This window comes from Carcharhinus amblyrhynchos, chromosome 1 (genome assembly GCF_965287045.1).
Source record: "Carcharhinus amblyrhynchos chromosome 1, sCarAmb.v2.hapA, whole genome shotgun sequence".
Lineage (NCBI taxonomy): Eukaryota > Metazoa > Chordata > Chondrichthyes > Carcharhiniformes > Carcharhinidae > Carcharhinus > Carcharhinus amblyrhynchos.
Genome location: NC_137324.1, coordinates 22,293,855 through 22,310,849, shown reverse-complemented (window position 1 = coordinate 22,310,849; position 16,995 = coordinate 22,293,855). Strand labels below are relative to the sequence as shown.

Below are 16,995 nucleotides of genomic sequence, written 5' to 3'. Positions count from 1 at the left end.
GCTGTCGGGACATTTCTTTTTAAAAAAAAGTTCTTACTGAGAAAGTGATGGGCGTCTTTGTGACAAGTCCGTGTTTGGCGGTGGGATGCAGCAATTAAAGTCGGCATTTCAATTTCTTTACAGCAGCAATTGATACAGAAGATGAATTGACAGAAAGCAGTGACGTCTGCGGCAGGATTGCCGGAGGGTATAAATATAAAGTCAGCCCAAGCTGCAGCTCACACCCGGTGAAGTGTGTCAAACAGCTGATCGCCTCTCTCGACATGCCTCAACTCTCGCTCCCACTCTCTCTGCTCTGCCTGCTGGCCTTCACTTCGGCATGTTACATCCAGAACTGCCCCAGAGGGGGCAAGAGGTCGTTCCTGGATACAGGTGTCAGGCAGGTAAGGTCCATTTATCCCCAGCTTTCCTTTACATCTTTTTCAGATTTAAAAGAAATACTTTCCAGTTTAATCTTCCCAAACTTGTCTTCGTCTGTTTGCATCCACTAATTTAAACATCTTTGCTGCATGATGGCACAATGGTTAGCACTGCTGCCTCACAGCGCCAGGGTCCTGGGTTCAGTTCCGGCCTCGGGTCACTGCCTGTTTGCACATTCTCCCTGTGTCTGCATGGGTTTCCTTCGGGTGCTCCAGTTTCTTCCCACAGTCTAAAGTTGTGCGGGTTAGTTGATTAGCCATGCTAAATTGACCCTTAGTGTCAGAGGGATTTAGCAGGGTAAATATGCATGGTTACGGTAATAGGACCTGGGTGGGATTGTGGTCAGTGCAGAGTCAATGGGCTGAATGGCCTCCTTCTGCACTGTAGGGATTCTATGATGGGCTGGTGCTGTCGATTCACTTTGTGAATTATTTCAAAGTTGCAGCTAGGCATGTGTAAGGGTTCAAAGCTGTTCAAGTTTTTTTACCCAGATCAGAAGTTTCAAAAGAAAATGATCTTATCCATTATTGTTCACGTCTTGATGTGCTTTCAGTTGGACTTCCTGGGTGAGACTGTGCAACCCCTGTTAAAAGTACTTGATTTGCCTGGAAGTGTGTCACTTAGGTCCACATGAATAGATGAGACTGTTTAGCAACCGGAGTTGGATCTCCTATATTCTGCCCAGCTTTGCTATGAACTGCTGGAGACCAAGGTGAGCAAGGAATTCCCCAAAACAGACAGCAAGAAGAGAAATAGTTAGCCATGTGTCCAAATAGCTGAGATTGTGAGATTAAGTGGTGTCAGCGTGAGGGAGCATTGATTTCCAGCTGATTTGGCCATATAGTTTGACCTTGCTCCAAATGTGCCGGATTTATTAAAAAATGCTGAATGCATCTGCAAGCATTCCTGTTTCAAACCTTTCACTTTACTTCAATGTATGATTGGCATTATCCAAGACTGAAGTAAAGAGGTTTTCTCAAATCAGATGGAGCCACATGCAAATAGTAAATAAGGTAGACAGGTATAGACCAGGGATATGGAAGCTAAACTTCTCTAACCTACAATAGATAAATACAGTGATTGTAAATGTACAAGTCTTGAATAGCGTGTGCTATGGTTCATAATAGGTGGCATAGTGGTTAGCACTGCTGCCTTTCAGTGCTGGGGACCCAGGTTCAGTTCCCAGCTTGGGTCACTGTCTGTGCGGGATCTGCATGTTCTCTGTATGGGTTTCTTCCGGGTGCTCCGGTTCCCTCCCACAGTCCAAAAGATGTGCTGGTTAAGTGATTTGGCCAGGCCAAATTCTCCCTCAGTGTAACCGAACAGGCAATGGAGAGTGGCGACTAGGGGATTTTCACAGTGACTTCAGTGCAGTGTTAATGTAAGCCTACTTGTGACACTAATAAATAAACTTTCTATACACTATGAATGCAGTGTTGTAAAAACAGATGCACCTACTGTGAAAGGTTATAAACTGGATAAAGAATTTAAATTGCGGCACATCATTTAACTTCACAGATTCCACCATTCATTACTGGGGTACAGTGCAGCACTCCAGTCCAGCTAAACTGAATGGCTTAATTCTGCTCCTATATCTTATGGTCTTCGATTAGAAACAAAGACAAAATGATTTCCTCCCATATAGGAATAATTCCTAAAAAAACAAAGGGCAAATTTTATTCAATCAACATGAAGTGAGTCCTCAAATTAACATTTTAGCTTCAGCATGTATTTCTTATGTTGGGCTGTTTGAATGTAAATGTCCATCGGGGTATAGATTACAAAAGCAGGTCATGATGGAGTTATACAGAACTTTGGTGAGGCCACAGCGGGAGGACTGTGTGCAATTCTGGTCGCCACAGTATAGGAAGGACATGAACACACTGGAAGGGGTGCAGAGGAGATTCACAAGGGTGTTGCCTGGTGTAGAACATTTAAGTTATGAAAGAAGTTGGATAGGCTCAGGTTGTTTTCCCTGGAACAGAGAAGACTGAGGGCTGACCTGATTGAAGTGTTCAAGGTTATGAGAGGCATGGACAGAGTGAATAGGGAGCAGCTGTTCCCCCAAGTTGAAGGGTCAGTTACGAGGGAACACAAGTTGAAAGGGAGGGGTGGAGGTCTAGTGGGGATGTGGGGAAAATCTTTTTTACCCAATGAGTGGTGATGGTCTGGAATACGCTGTCTGGGAAGGTTGTGGATGCTTCACATTCTTTAAAACGTACCTGGATGAGCACTTGGCACGCCATAACATTCAAGGTACGGGCTAAATGCTGGCAAGTGGGATTAGGTGGGCAGGTAAGGGCCTTTCTTGCGTTGGTGCAGACTCGATGGCCTTTTCTGCACTGTAGTATTCTGTGATTCCGATTCCGTGAAGACCTTAACCTTGCCTGTATTGGTTTTCATTTGTCATGGTTCTGTCCACTTAGAAATAACTTTTAAGGTCCTTTTCACAAATGTTCTACAGACGGGGAGGAATAGGTTTCATTTTTGCAGGAAGGCTTGGGGACAGAATAAGAGTGAAGATGCAGAGTGAAACAGCCTTGGCTGTTTGCAATCTGCTTTCTTATTCTCACTCACGTTTTAAACTTCATCGTGCAATTGTTATACTTACCCGGAGACGGAAATACACATCTTCGTCTTTGACACCTCCCAGCCTCTCGGTACAGACTGTGTTTGGTTTTGTGCAACCAAAGTGTTCATTTCACCTTCCCAACCGGGCCCATCAACTTCTAAAACACTGTGGCAGGATCATACAGTCAGGCTGTTCTTTAGAAAAAAACAGATTTGAAATCCTGGGCTTTATAAATCAATGCATAGACTAGCAAGGAGATTGAGCTAAACCTTTACCGATCACTAGTTAATCTTCAGCTGAAAGATAGGCTGGAATCCCCCCCACCTGACACATGACTTGTGTCATAGTAAATGGTTATATTTCAGGCCAGAGAATGGTAGTCAGCGACCTTCCCCGAGGGTTAGCACTAAGGCCACAGCTCTCTCTTTTGTTCAGTACAAATAACTTGGATGTTGGAATGCAGATTACATAAAAACATACATAGAAACTAGAAGCAGGAATAGGCCATTTGGCCCTTTGAGACTGCTCCGCCATTCATTATGATCATGGCTGATCATCTAATTCAATATCCTAATCCCCCCCCCATTTCCCTTCATTACTTTAGCCCCAAGGGTTTTATCTAACTCATTCATTTTGGCCTCAACTGCTTTCTGTGGTAGTTAATTCCACACATTCACCACCTTCTGGGTGAAGAAATTTCTCTTCACCTCAGTCCTAAACTCAGTCTCCTTAAACTATGACCCCTGGTTCTGGACTCTCTCACCATCGGGAACATTCTTTCTGAATCTACCCTGTCTAACCCTGTTTGAATTTTAAGTTTCTATAAGAACTCTTCTTGCTCTTCTAAACTCCGGTGAATATCATCCTAACTGACTTAGTCTCTCCTCATATGACAGACCTGCCACTCAGGAATCAGCCTGGTAAACCCTCACTGCACTCCCTCTACAGCAAGACACCCTTCCTCAAATAAGGACACCAAAACTGCACACAACACTCCAGGTGTGGCCTCACCAATGCCTTATACAATTGTAGCAAAGCATCCCTATCCCTATGCTCAAATTCTCTCGCTATGAGGGCCAACATAGAAGGCTGTGGAGGCCAGGTTATTGAGTGCATTGAAGACAGAGATGGATAGGTTCTTGATTGGTATGGGGGATCAAGGGTTAAGAGGGAAAATGGGGTTGAGAAACTTATCAGCCATGACTGAATGGTGCAGCAGACTCAATGAACCGAAGGGCCTAATTCTGCTCCTATATCTTATGTTCTGATCCCATTTGCCTTCTTTACGGACTGCTGTACCTGCATGCTTACTTTCAGCAAATGATGGACAAGGATTCCAAGATTTCACTGAGTACCCGACCTCTCTCAATTTGCACCCATGCAAATAGTAATCTGTCTTCCTATTTTTTTCTACCAAAGTGGATAACCTCACACTTATCCACATGCCCACACTGTCAGCCTGTCCAAATCACACTGAAGCATCTCTGCATCCTCCTCGCAGCTCACCCTCCCACCCAACTTTGTATCACCTTCAAATTTGTAGATAATAGATCTAACTCCCTCTTCCAAATCATTAATATATAATGTGAACAGCTGGGGTCCTAGCACTGACTGCTAATCAGAAAAAGGTCTATTTTTGCCAACCCTTTACTTCCTATTTACTAACCATCTTTCTCTCCACCTCAAGACATTACCTACAATCCCATGTGCTTTAACTTTGCATAGTAATCTGCTATATCAGACTTTGTTGACAGCCTTCTGAAAGTTGAAATAAATCACATTCACCATTTCTGCCTGGTTAACTGTTCCAGTTACATACGTGAAGAATTCCAGTAGGTTTGTCGTGTGTGATTTCCCTTTTGTAAGTCCATGCCAACTTTGTCTGATTAAACAACAGCTTTTCAAATGCTGAATTATGAAATCCTCGATAATAGATTTTAGCAACTTCCCCAATACTGACATTAGGCTCACTGTTTTCTATCTACTCCCCCTTTTTGAAGAGTGGGCTTACATTAGCTACCGTACAATCTGTAGAAATCAGTCCAGAGTCCAAAGAATTTTGAAAATGACCGCCAATGGATCTACTATTTCTCGGGCCACTTCCTTAAGTATCCTGGGATGAAGATTATCAGGACCTGGAGATTTAGTTGCCTTGAACCCCATTAATTTCTCCAAAACCATTTCTCTACTAATACTGATTTAGCTCCTCACTAAAACTTGTTTCTCTCAGAACTTCTGGAACATTATTCATGTCTTCCTTTGTGAAGACAGAAGCAAAGTATGAATTTAATTCCTCAGCCATTTCTTTGTTCCCCATTATGCATTCCCCATTTCTGACTGTAAGGGGTCTAGATTTGTTTTTGTCAATCTTTTTCTCGTTACATACCTGGAGCAACTTTTATAGTCAATTTTTATATTCCCTGCTGGCTTACTTTTATACTCTGTTTTCCCCTTCTTAATCAATCCCTTGGTCCGCCTTTGCTGAATTTTAAACTGCTCCCAATTCTCAGGCCTATTGCTTTTTCTTGCCAAGTTGTGTGTTTCTTCCTTGAATCTGATATTATCTTTAATTTCCCTTATAAGGCATGTATAGTGGCACAGTGGTTAGCACCACTGCCTCATAGCACCAGGAACTCGGGTTCAACTCCTGGCTTGGGTCATTGGCTGTGTGGAGTTTTCCCCATGTCTGAGTGGGTTTTCTCCGGGTGCTCCAGTTTCCTCCCATAGCCCAAAGATGTGCAGGTTAAGTTAATTGGCTATGCTAAATTCTCCTTCAGTGTACCCGAACAGGCGCCGGAGTGTGGTAACTAGGGGTTTTAACGGTACCTTCATTGCAGTGTGAATGTAAGCCTACCTGTGAGTAATAAATAAACTTTATACTTTTAATTTTATTTTGGTTTGGCCACTAGTCCCTTACTACACTTGTGCCAAATAGGAATAAACAGCTTTTGGAGTTCACCTATTCATTCCTTGAAGGCCTGTCATTGTCTTTCCTTACGGTAATGTTCCCTTGTCCATCATGGCTAATTCATGTCTCATACCATCATAGTTAGCTTTATTGTGATTTAGGACCCTGGTCTCAGAATCAACTACATCACCATCAACTTTGACAAAGAATTTTCCAATTATGGTCACTCGTCCCCAAGTGTTCTCTCACAACTGCATTGCCAACTAATCCTTTCTCATTGCACAACACCCAGTTCAAGATGGCCTTGTTGGTTCCTCAACATATTAGTTCAGAAAATCATCCCGTATGCACTCCAGAAATTCCTCTCTATTGTACTGTGACTAATTTGACTCCCCCAATCTATATGCAGATTAAAGTCACCCATAATCATAGATGTTCCTTTCTCACATGCATCTTTGATTTGTCTAATGCTTTTCCCAACATTATGTGGGTATGCCGGCGTTGGACTGGCGTAAACACAGTAAAAAGTCTGACAACACCAGGTTTTAGTCCAACCTATTTATTTGATAATATACTCACTAGCTTTCGGGGTTACCCCCTTCGTCAGGTGAATGGAGAGTTCTGGCCTCAGACAGAGCATATAAAGCACAGACAGTTTAGAGATTACTGATTAAAATGCGAATCCTTACACCTAACCTGCTGTTCAAGACCTGAAGTGGCTGATAATGTGAGTGGAAGGAGCACTGATCACAGTTTAAAGAGATGTGTATTGTCTCCAGACAGTACAGTAAGTGAGGTTTTGCAAACCCAGCAAGTCATGTCGCACTATCTGTAACCCCCATGACTTGCCTGGGTTTGCAAAACCTCACTTACTGTACTGTCTGGAGACAATACACATCTCTTTAAACTGTGATCAGTGCTCCTTCCACTCACATTATCAGCCACTTCAGGTCTTGAACAGCAGGTTAGGTGTAAGGATTCGCATTTTAATCAGTAATCTCTAAACTGTCTGTGCTTTATATGCTCTGTCTGAGGCCAGAACTCTCCATTCACCTGACGAAGGGGGTAACCCCGAAAGCTAGTGAGTATATTATCAAATAAATAGGTTGGACTAAAACCTGGTGTTGTCAGACTTTTTACTGTGTTTCCCAACATTACCACTGCACTCTGTACACCGCTCCCACAAATGTTTTTTGCCCCTCGGTGTTTCTTAACTTGACCCATACAGATTCCACATTGTCTATGCTAATGTCTTTCCTCAATATCCTTTAATCAACAATGCAATTTCCACCACCTTTTCCTTTCTGTCTATCCTTCCTAAACATTGAATTGCCCTCAATGTTTAGCTCCCATCCTTGGTCACCTTGGTCTCTATAATGCCAACTCTGGCATACCCCTTTACATCTATCTGCACTAATTCATCCATTTTAATTTAATTCTCTGAGCATTCAGGTACAAAACCTTAAGGCTAGCCCTTTTTAAAGTTTCTTGTCCCACTCCTACTTACTCTGTCCTTATCTGATTCTAGCCACTGATTTCTCTGCTTATTGTCCTGAGGGCCCAGACTCCCACGTTCCCCGAGGGCCTCAAGCCTCAAACTCCCTTTATCCTCCTCTCCCAGGGAATGTTCTTCACAGGTCCGATGCTCTCCGCTCCCCAAGGGTGCAAGCCTTGCACTCCTTTTATCCTGCACTCCCAGAGAGTGCCCCTCACAGTTCCAGTGCTGTGCGCTCCCCAAAGGCTAGTAATTAAATTAGTAAGAGAGTAAGTAGGTAATTAAAATTTCAAGCTTCATTGATGATACCAAAGTGGAAGAATGACAAAAGGACTGAGGATCTTACAGGGTTAGACCATAAGACATAGGAACAGAATTAGGCACTTAATCCATCTACTCCGCCATTCAATCATGGCTGATACTTTTCTCATCCCCATTCTCCTGCCTTTTCCCCATAATCCCTGATCCCCTTATTAACTAAGAACCTACCTGTCTCTGTCTTAAAGACACTCAATGACCTGGCCTCCACAGCCTTCTGCATCAAAATGTTCCACAGCTTCACCACTCTCTGGCTGAAGAAATTTCTCCTCATCTCTGTTTTAAAGGATCGTCCCTTTAGCCTGAGGTTGTACCCTCAGGTTCTAGTTTTTCCTACTAGTGGAAAAATCCTCTCAACATCCACTCGATCCAGGCCTCACAATATCCTGTAAGTTTCAATAAAATCTAAACCCTAGTGAGTACAGACCCAGAGTCCTCAGCTATTCTTCATACATTGGTTGGTTTCAACAAGACATGGGCTTCAGAATGTGCTGACTTGATTGAATCTAATATAGAGATGTGTTGGGTGAAGTATTTTGGCAGAAGGAATAGAGAGAGGCAACTGGGACATACTGGCAGAGTTCTGAAGAGTGTGTAGAAACAGAGGGCTCTGATCATCAGCCTTCGAAGATAGCAGGATCTGTTAATAGAGATGTTAGCCAAGCATATGGGATCTTGGTTTCATAAATTGGGGCATTGTGTACAAAAACATAAGATCTATGATGCACTTTGATGGAGCTCTGGTTAACCACATTTAAAAAGGATGTGAGGGTCCCTCCCTGAGATGCTGCAGTGGAAATTTATCAGAATGGCTGCAGGGCTGGGGAGTTTTAGCCAACATGGTTCATAGTTGGGGTTGTGCCCCTTGGAGTAAAGGAGATTGAAGGGCTGTTTCATAAAGGTGTACAAGATTATGACTGGCTAAGATAAGGTTGACAGGAAAAAACAGATGATGATACAAGATGAGGGAAGATGAATTTAAGAATTTGGGGCAAAAGATGTAAATGGAATGTGAGGAGGAACATTTTTACACAGTGAGTGGTAATGATCTGGAACTTGCTGTCCACAAGACTGCTGGAAGTGGAGACGGGGAATTGAACCAGTACTTGGAAATAAATCTGTAGGGCCACGGGGATAGAGTAGGGAACAGAATGACTGCATTGCTCTATTGAGAGCTAACATTGACTCGATGGGCTAAATGGTCTCCTGCTGTGCCATTAATTACTCCATGGAAGGGATTTATCCAACCACGCTTGCTCCAAAACTGGATAATCCCACCAAAAGTTAAGGGATCTTTCCATGGTCCGTGTCCTGCCCACTATGATTCCCATGGTAGGCGGGACAGGAAGATCCACGTTCTGACTCTGAGAAGATTAAGGAATTGGCAGAGTCAAAGTTGTAATGAGAAGAAATACATAGAAACACACATAGAAACTAGAAGCAAGAGTAGGCCATTCAGCCCTTCGAGCCTGCTCCACCACTCATTTTGATCATGGCTGATCATCAAATTCAATATCCTGATCCCCCCCCCCCACCAATATCCTTTGATCCCTTTAGCCCCAAGAGCTATATCTTATTTCTTCTCAATCACATGTTTTGGCCTCAATTACTTTCTGTGGCAGTGAATTCCACAGATTCACCACCCTCTGGTGGAGAAATTTCTCCTTACCCCAGTCAATTCCCAAACTATGACCCCTAGTCCTGGGCTCCCCCACCATCAGGAACATTCTTTCTGAATCTACCCTGTCTAATCTTGTTAGAATTTTATAAGTTTTCACAAAATCCCATCTCACTCCTCTAAATTCAGTGATATAATCCTAACCGATATACTCCCTCCTCAGTTGACAGACCTGCCACCCCAGGAATCAGCCTGGTAAACCTTCTCCGCACTCCCTCTATAGCAAGGACATTCTTCCTTAGATAAGGACACAGTACTCCAAATGTGGCCTCACTAATGCCCTGTACAATTGCAGTAAAACATTCCTATCCTCTCATTATTGAGGCCTACGTACCATTTGCCTTCTTTTATGCCTGCTGTACCTGTGTGCTTACTTTGTGACTGGTGCATAAGGACGTCAAGGTCTCGTTGAATATCCCTCTCTCAATTTATACCCATTCAATAATAATCTGTCTTCCTATTATTGCTACCAAAGTGGATAACCTCACATTTATCCGCATTATACTGCATCTACCATGCAGATGCCCACACATTCAGCCTGTCCAAATCACACTGAAGCAGTTCTGCATCCTCCTCACAGCTCACCCTCCCACCCAACTATGTATCATCTGCAAATTTAGAGATAATGCATTTAGTTCCCTTTTCCAAATCATTAATATATAATGTCAACAGTTGGGATCCCAACACGGAGCTTTGCGGAACCACACTATCACTGATTGCCAATCAGAAAAAGACCCATTCATTCTAACTCTTTGCTTGCTATCTACTACCCAGCTTTTTATTCATCCCAAGACATTACCCGCAATCCCATGCATTTAACTTCAGATAGTCATTTGCTATGCCTCTCAAACACAGGTCACTGTGGATCAGTGCTCTCTAACACAGCTTTGATTTGACTTATTATTGTCACATATATTGGTTTACAGTGAGAAGTATTATTTCTTGCACACTATACAGACAAAGCTTATCATTTATCGAGAAGGAGAAAGTGTGGAATGTAGTGTTACAGTCATAGAACAATGAACAGTACAGCACAGGAACAGGCCCTTTGGTCCACCAAGTCTGTGTCAACACAAATGCTTCTCTTGTCTAATATTTTCTTGGCTCTATGTGGTCCATATCCCTCTATTCCCTGTCGATTCAAATATCTGTCTAGATGCCTCTCGAATGTTGTTATTGAATCTGCTTCCACCACCTCCTTCAGCAGCGCGTTCCAGGCATTCACCACCCTCTGTATGAAAATCATGCCCCTTAAGTCTCTTTTAAACACTCCCCTTCTTACTTTCAACCTATGCCCCCCATAATTTTGACAACCACTGCTGTCAAAATTAACATATTTTCCTTCGAAGACATTGAAAAAAGTGAAAGTTTTCTTTCCTCTTTCTCTTCTCTGGCAGTGTATGACGTGTGGCCCTCAGAACAGAGGCCATTGTTTTGGAGCTAACATCTGCTGCGGTGAGGAGATTGGCTGCTACATTGGAACCTCAGAGACACTGAGATGTCAGGAGGAGAATTACCTGCCATCCCCTTGCGAACCTGCTGGAAGGCCTTGTGGTAGAAACAACGGAAAATGTGCCTCACCAGGAATCTGCTGCACTGACGGTAGAACTATTTTCAAATATAGATCACTCGATTTCTGGGCAAATGTCTCAATTATATATCCATTTGATTCACCTGAGGCTAACCTGACTGTAAAGTTAGTGGTGGTGGGGCAGGGGGAGGGTGCTATCAAAAGCACTAACTATTGTGGGAGGCACAGTGGCACAGAGGTTAGCACTACTGCCTCACAGCACCAGGGAGCTGGGTTCGCTTCACAGCTTGGGTCACTCACTGTCGGTCTGGAGGTTGCACATTCTCCCCGTGTCTGCATGGTTTTCCTCTAGCTGCTCTGGTTTCCTCCCACAGTCCAAAGATGTGTAGGTCAGGTGGACTGGTTGTGGTAAATGTGACCTTAGTGTCAGGGGGATTGGCAGGGTAAATATGTGGGGTTACGCGGTTAGAGTCTGGGTGGAATTGTGTAGGCTTAATGGGCTGAATGGCCTCCTTCTGCACTGTAGGGATTCCATGACAGTTGAGGAAAAAACTAAGTACTAGTAAGAAGGTTAAGAACAGCTCAATAAAGTGAATAAAACATCAAGTAGCAAATGGGCAAAGTAATACAAACTAAGCTTGAAATGCCTGACAGTTAGAAGCATAAGGAGAATTTTAATCAAAGTTTTCAAGATATTCAGGGAACAGTTAGATAGAGAGAAACTGTTCTTCAGGTTGAGGAATCCAGGGCTATGGCCCATATTACATCCAGATCCTTCAACAGCAAAGTAGAAAACCATTTGAGAGTCAAAGGGAGCAGTTTTGCATGTGACATCCTAGGGGTTACTATTGACTAGAAACTGAACAGGACCAGCCATTGGCTACAAGAGCAGGTCAGAGGCTAGGAATACTGTGGTGAGTAACTCACTTCCTGACTCCCTAAAGCCTGTCCGCCATCTGCAAGGCACAAGTTAGGAGGGTAATGAAATACTCTCCACTTGCCTGAATGGGTGCAATAATGCTTGAAGCTTGACACCATCCAGGACAAAGCAGCTCACGTGATAGGCACTACATCCACTCTCTCCACCACTGATGCTCAGTAGCAGCAGTGTGTACTGTCTACAAGGCAGCAATTCACCAAGCCTCCTCAGACAGTACCTTCCAAACCCATGACCACCACCATCTAGAAAGATAAAAGCAGCAGATGGGAACACTACAACATGGAAATTCTCCTCCAAGCCACTCATCCTGACTTGAGAATATATCACCTTTCCTTGCTGGGTCAAAATTCTAGAATTCCCTCCCTAACAGCATTGTGGTTTACCTACACCACATGGACTGCAGTGATTCAAGAAGGCAGCTGATCTACCAGTTGTTCTAGAACAATAAGGCTTATGCAATAAATGTTGAACTAGCCAGTGAAGCCCAAATGAGTTTTTAAACAGTTTTGAATTCTCGTTTTGCAAATTGACAGTTGTTAATTGTAAAACAGATTTCTATTATCCAAAGGTTCTAAAAACATAGAAACTAGAAGCAGGAGTAGGCCATTTGGCCCTTCGAGCCTGTTCCACCATTCATCCCGATCATGGCTGATTATCCAATTCAATATCCTGATCTCTCCCTTCCACCCCCTCCCCATATCCCTTGATCTCTTTAGCCCCAAGAGTTATATCTAATTTCTTCTTGAAATCAGACAACTTTTTGACCTCAACTACATTCTGTGGTAGTGAATTCCACACATTCACCACTCTCTGGGTGAAGAAATTTCTCCTCACCTCAGTTCTAAAAAGTTTATCCCTTATCCTCAAACTATGGCCCCTACTTCTGGAAAATAATTACTAATATTATTATTGAGATATAGGGCAGCACAGTGGGAGCAGTGGTTAGCACTGCCGCCTCACAACACCAGGGACCTGAGTTCAATTCCCGGCTTGGGTCACTGTGTGTGTGGAGTTTGCATGTTCTCCTCATGTCTGCATGGGTTTTCTCTGAGTGCTCCAGTTTCCTCCCACATTCTGAAAGACATGCTGGTTAGGTGCATTGACCCGAACAGGCTCCGGAATTTGGTGACTAGGAGAATTTCACTAACTTCATTGTAGTGTTAATGTAAGCCTTACTTGTGACTAATAAATAAACTTTAACTTTAGGGCCAAGGAGAGTGTATAGAACATAGAACTGTATAGCACAGTACAGGCCCCTCGGCCCTCGATGTTGTGCCGAGCTATGTCCGAACCCAAGATCAAGCTATCCCACTCTATCATTCTGGTGTGCTCCATGTGCCTATCCAATAGCAGCTTGAAAGTTCCTAAAGTGTCCGACTCCACTATCACAGCAGGTAGTGTATTCCACACCCCAACCACTCTCTGAGTAAAGAACCTACCTTGGACATCCCTCCTATATCTCCCACCATGAACCTTATAATTATGCCCCCTAGTAACAGCTACATCCACCCAAGGAAATAGTCTCTGAATGTCCACTCTATCTGTTCCCCTCATCCTCTTTTAAGCCTCTATTAAGTCACCTCTCATCCTCCTCCACTCCAAAGAGAAAAGCCCCAGCTCCCTCAACCTTTCCTCATAAGACCTACCCTCCAAACCAGGCAGCATCCTGATAAATCTCCTCTGCACTCTCTCCAATGCTTCCACATCCTTCTTATATTGAGGTGACCAGAACTGAACACAATATTCTAAATGTGGTCTCACCAGCATCTGCTATAGTTGCAGCATAACCCCACAGCTCTTAAACTCAAACTCCCTGTTAATAAACACTAACACACTATAAGCCTTCTTCACGGCTCTATCCACTTGAGTGGCAACCTTCAGGGATCTGTGGATATGAACCCCAAGATCTCTCTGTTCCTCCACATTCCTCAGAACCCTGCCGTTGACCCTGTAATCCACATTCAAGTTTCTCCTACCAAAATGAATATAGAGTTAAGTTTATAGATTAACCATCATCTCACTGAATGGGAGAACAGGTTCAAGGAGCTAAATGTCCAATTGCTGTTCCTGATTGGCTAGTTGGCTCTCTGCCAATGATTGGCAAATTGGTGGAAGAAACTGTTGGAATTGAAAAGTCCTTTGGGAGGCAACGGGTTATTTAATTAATATTATTTTCAAGATAACAACTGCCGGTAGGACGCTTGATGGATAGGATGGACAACTTTCTTGTGCTAAAGGGATATTTCAAATAGACATTTTGAGTGGGAAGAAAAACAAATTGCGAGATTGTCTGGCCTCCTAGCCGTGTGTTCCCTGCCACCTGGAGGTTGCACGTTGTTTACTAGCGACAGGATTCTCTGTCAATCAGAATTCCCACTGACATCACCACACACCGGCAGGAAACCGGTGGACTGGAGGACTGGGGAATCTCGCCGGTGTGAACAACTGGAGAATTCCAGCCAATCTTCTTCACTCAGAGGCTGGTAAATCTTTACTGCATTTCCAGAAAGAAAAATCTAATCTAAACTCGCCAGAGCTTCACTCCACTTTTCCTCAGTTTACGGGACATGAGCATCTATTGCCCATTCCTAACTGCTCTCCACTTCAGAGGGCATTTGAGAGTCAACCACATTGCTGTAGTCACATGTAGGCTAGACCAGGTAAGGTTGGCAGATTTCCTTCCAGAGTGAACCACATGGTTTCATGGTCATCATTAGACTTTTAATTCCAGATTTTTATTGAATTCAAATTTCACCATCCGCCGTGGTGGGATTTGAACCCAGATCCCCAGATCTTGCTCTGGGTCTCTGGATTACTAGTTATTGCCTCCCCATTGAAATTAATTAAAGTCCTCTTTGCCGGGGTTTCCACTCAAAACTGCATCTGAGCAAACCAGGAAGCTTCATTCCAATCTGTAATTATTTTGCAATTGTCCTTTGTCTATATACGCTGTATTAGTGAACCTACCTCCACTCGCCTGATGAAGGAGCTGCGCTCTGAAAGCTCGTGATTCCAAATAAAACTGTTGAATTTTAACCTTCTGTCGTGAGACTTCTTACTATATAACTTCCTTCAAGCTCAGACAGTAAAGGCAAAATTTGACTTCGTAAGGACAGTCTAAAATGTTATTGGATGCCAGCCTGAGTGAACTCAATGGACAGAATGGACCATTCTCATATTTAACTTCCTCATGAATTCTTAGCTACGATGCTGGATATACCTGTCTTTTTTTTCCTCAAAAACAAATTTGGTTGTAAGTCAGGACTTTAGTTAATTTGACTATGAAAAGATATAGAAGATTTTTTTAATCACATCAGTTCTTAGGGGGGGGTCTTCTTCATTTACATTAAATATATTACTATCATGAAGATAAGCATCTTTCAATTTAACATTTCCTCTTGATTGCTACAGAGGATTATTTTTGTTCGAGGGTACAGAAGAATATTTTCCTTCTGGTTTACAGTGTGGCTCAAGCCCAATTCTCACCGTCAATAATTTTCCAAAATCCAAACAGTGGGATAGCTAACAGGGAATTACTGGGAATGTCTACCTGCCTCACCTCGAACCATTCTGCTAATCAATCACCTGATCCAGTGATATTGGAGTTGTTGACTAATTGTCTCAATCAATTAGTTTACAACACACCTCGGTGGGAGGTGAGGAAATCCCCGAGTAGTGAAGAGCTTGAGAAACCATAGGTTAAGAATCATCTTTATCTTCCCAAGAACTCTATAATTGTGACATGTCATCCCTCAAATTACTTATGTACTGCATCCCAGAGTGTTGTATTCATAAATACACATAGGTTCTGTCACCTTTCCCATCTCATCACTTTTTAACCTAAATACAGGGTGGCACCGTGGCACCTTAGTTAGCACTGCCAGCGATCCCGGTTTGATTCCCAGCTTTGGTCACTGTCTATGCGGAGTCTGCACATTCTCTCCGTGTCTGCGTGGGTTTCCTCTGGGTGATCCGGTTTCCTCCCACAGTCTGAAAGATGTGCTGGTTAGGTGCATTAACTGTGCTAAATTCTCCGTTAGTGTGCCCGAACAGACGCTGGATTGTGGCGACTAGGGGATTTTCACAGTAACTTCATTGCAGTGTTAATGTAAGCCTACTTGTGACACAAATAAATAAACTTAAACTTAAGGTGAGGTGGATTAGCGGGGTAGATAGGTGGGGTTATGGAGATAGGGCATGAGCAAGATGCTCTATCGGAGAGTCGGTGCACACTCGATGGGTCGAATGGCCTCTTTCTTCTGTGTAAGGATTTTATGATTTCACTCATCCACACAGTCAGCAATAAGCACCGGTCAGGGAATGAGCCCTCAGCCCTGCTGAGTGTAGATCTTGGCTGGGAGTGCCCGATCCTTGCATTTACACAAACGAATCAATCTCTGTCAAAAAAGACCTCTTTTTCCATATTCCAATATAACAACAGGTACACGTGGATCACAGGAGGAATGAACGTGGTGGATAAAATGTGTCTTTCTCAATAGATATTTCCAATGATAGGAACATTGAAACAAAAGTCATGATTTATATATTACCTTTCTCCTTTCTAGAAACCTGCGCTACAGACTATACATGTCTTGAAGATGAGAATGAATGGAGAAACTCCCGCGTGGAAGGAAACCACACTCTTCTAGACAGTGCCGCAACCAACCTCATCCTCAGACTAATGCGTCTATCTAACAGGCAGGCCGCAGAGAAACACCAGCTAATATAAAGTCTTGTAATAAAGTCTGCCCTCTCTTTGATGCTACCTTTCGAGAATTATACAACACTCATGGTATGGGATGTGGAGCTAATGCTTCAACAAGGGGGCCGTGAACAATGCATGTTATTCTATGAGCTATGATATATCAAAGTGCTATACAGTGCATTTATCCAACACCTGACAGTATTTCAATCTCAGTACTTACGCTGAAGGTAGTAAATATGCGTGGCCAAATATCATTTCCAGCTACATTTCCTTCACTGAAGTTTTTGTTAATATTGTACAAAAGTACAACCTTATTTTTTTCATTTCTTTGGTAACTTGTAAACATCATAAAGAAGCATGTGTACATATGTAGCAAAATAAAATCCTTTATTGCTTAATGTGGAATTGCAATACAAAATGATTGGATC

General features: G+C 43.0%; 1 protein-coding gene across 1 annotated transcript; it reads left to right on the top strand.

Annotated features, from left to right (window-relative positions):
* The first annotated feature begins 263 nt into the window (after positions 1–263).
* LOC145349027 (vasotocin-neurophysin VT-like) lies at positions 264–16,838 on the top strand. The gene is made up of 3 exons (XM_080197266.1): positions 264–383; positions 10,789–10,993; positions 16,428–16,838. Exons 1-3 carry the CDS (start codon positions 264–266, stop codon positions 16,589–16,591), a joined length of 489 nt encoding a protein of 162 aa, XP_080053392.1. The 3' UTR covers positions 16,592–16,838.
* Positions 16,839–16,995: the final 157 nt, after the last annotated feature.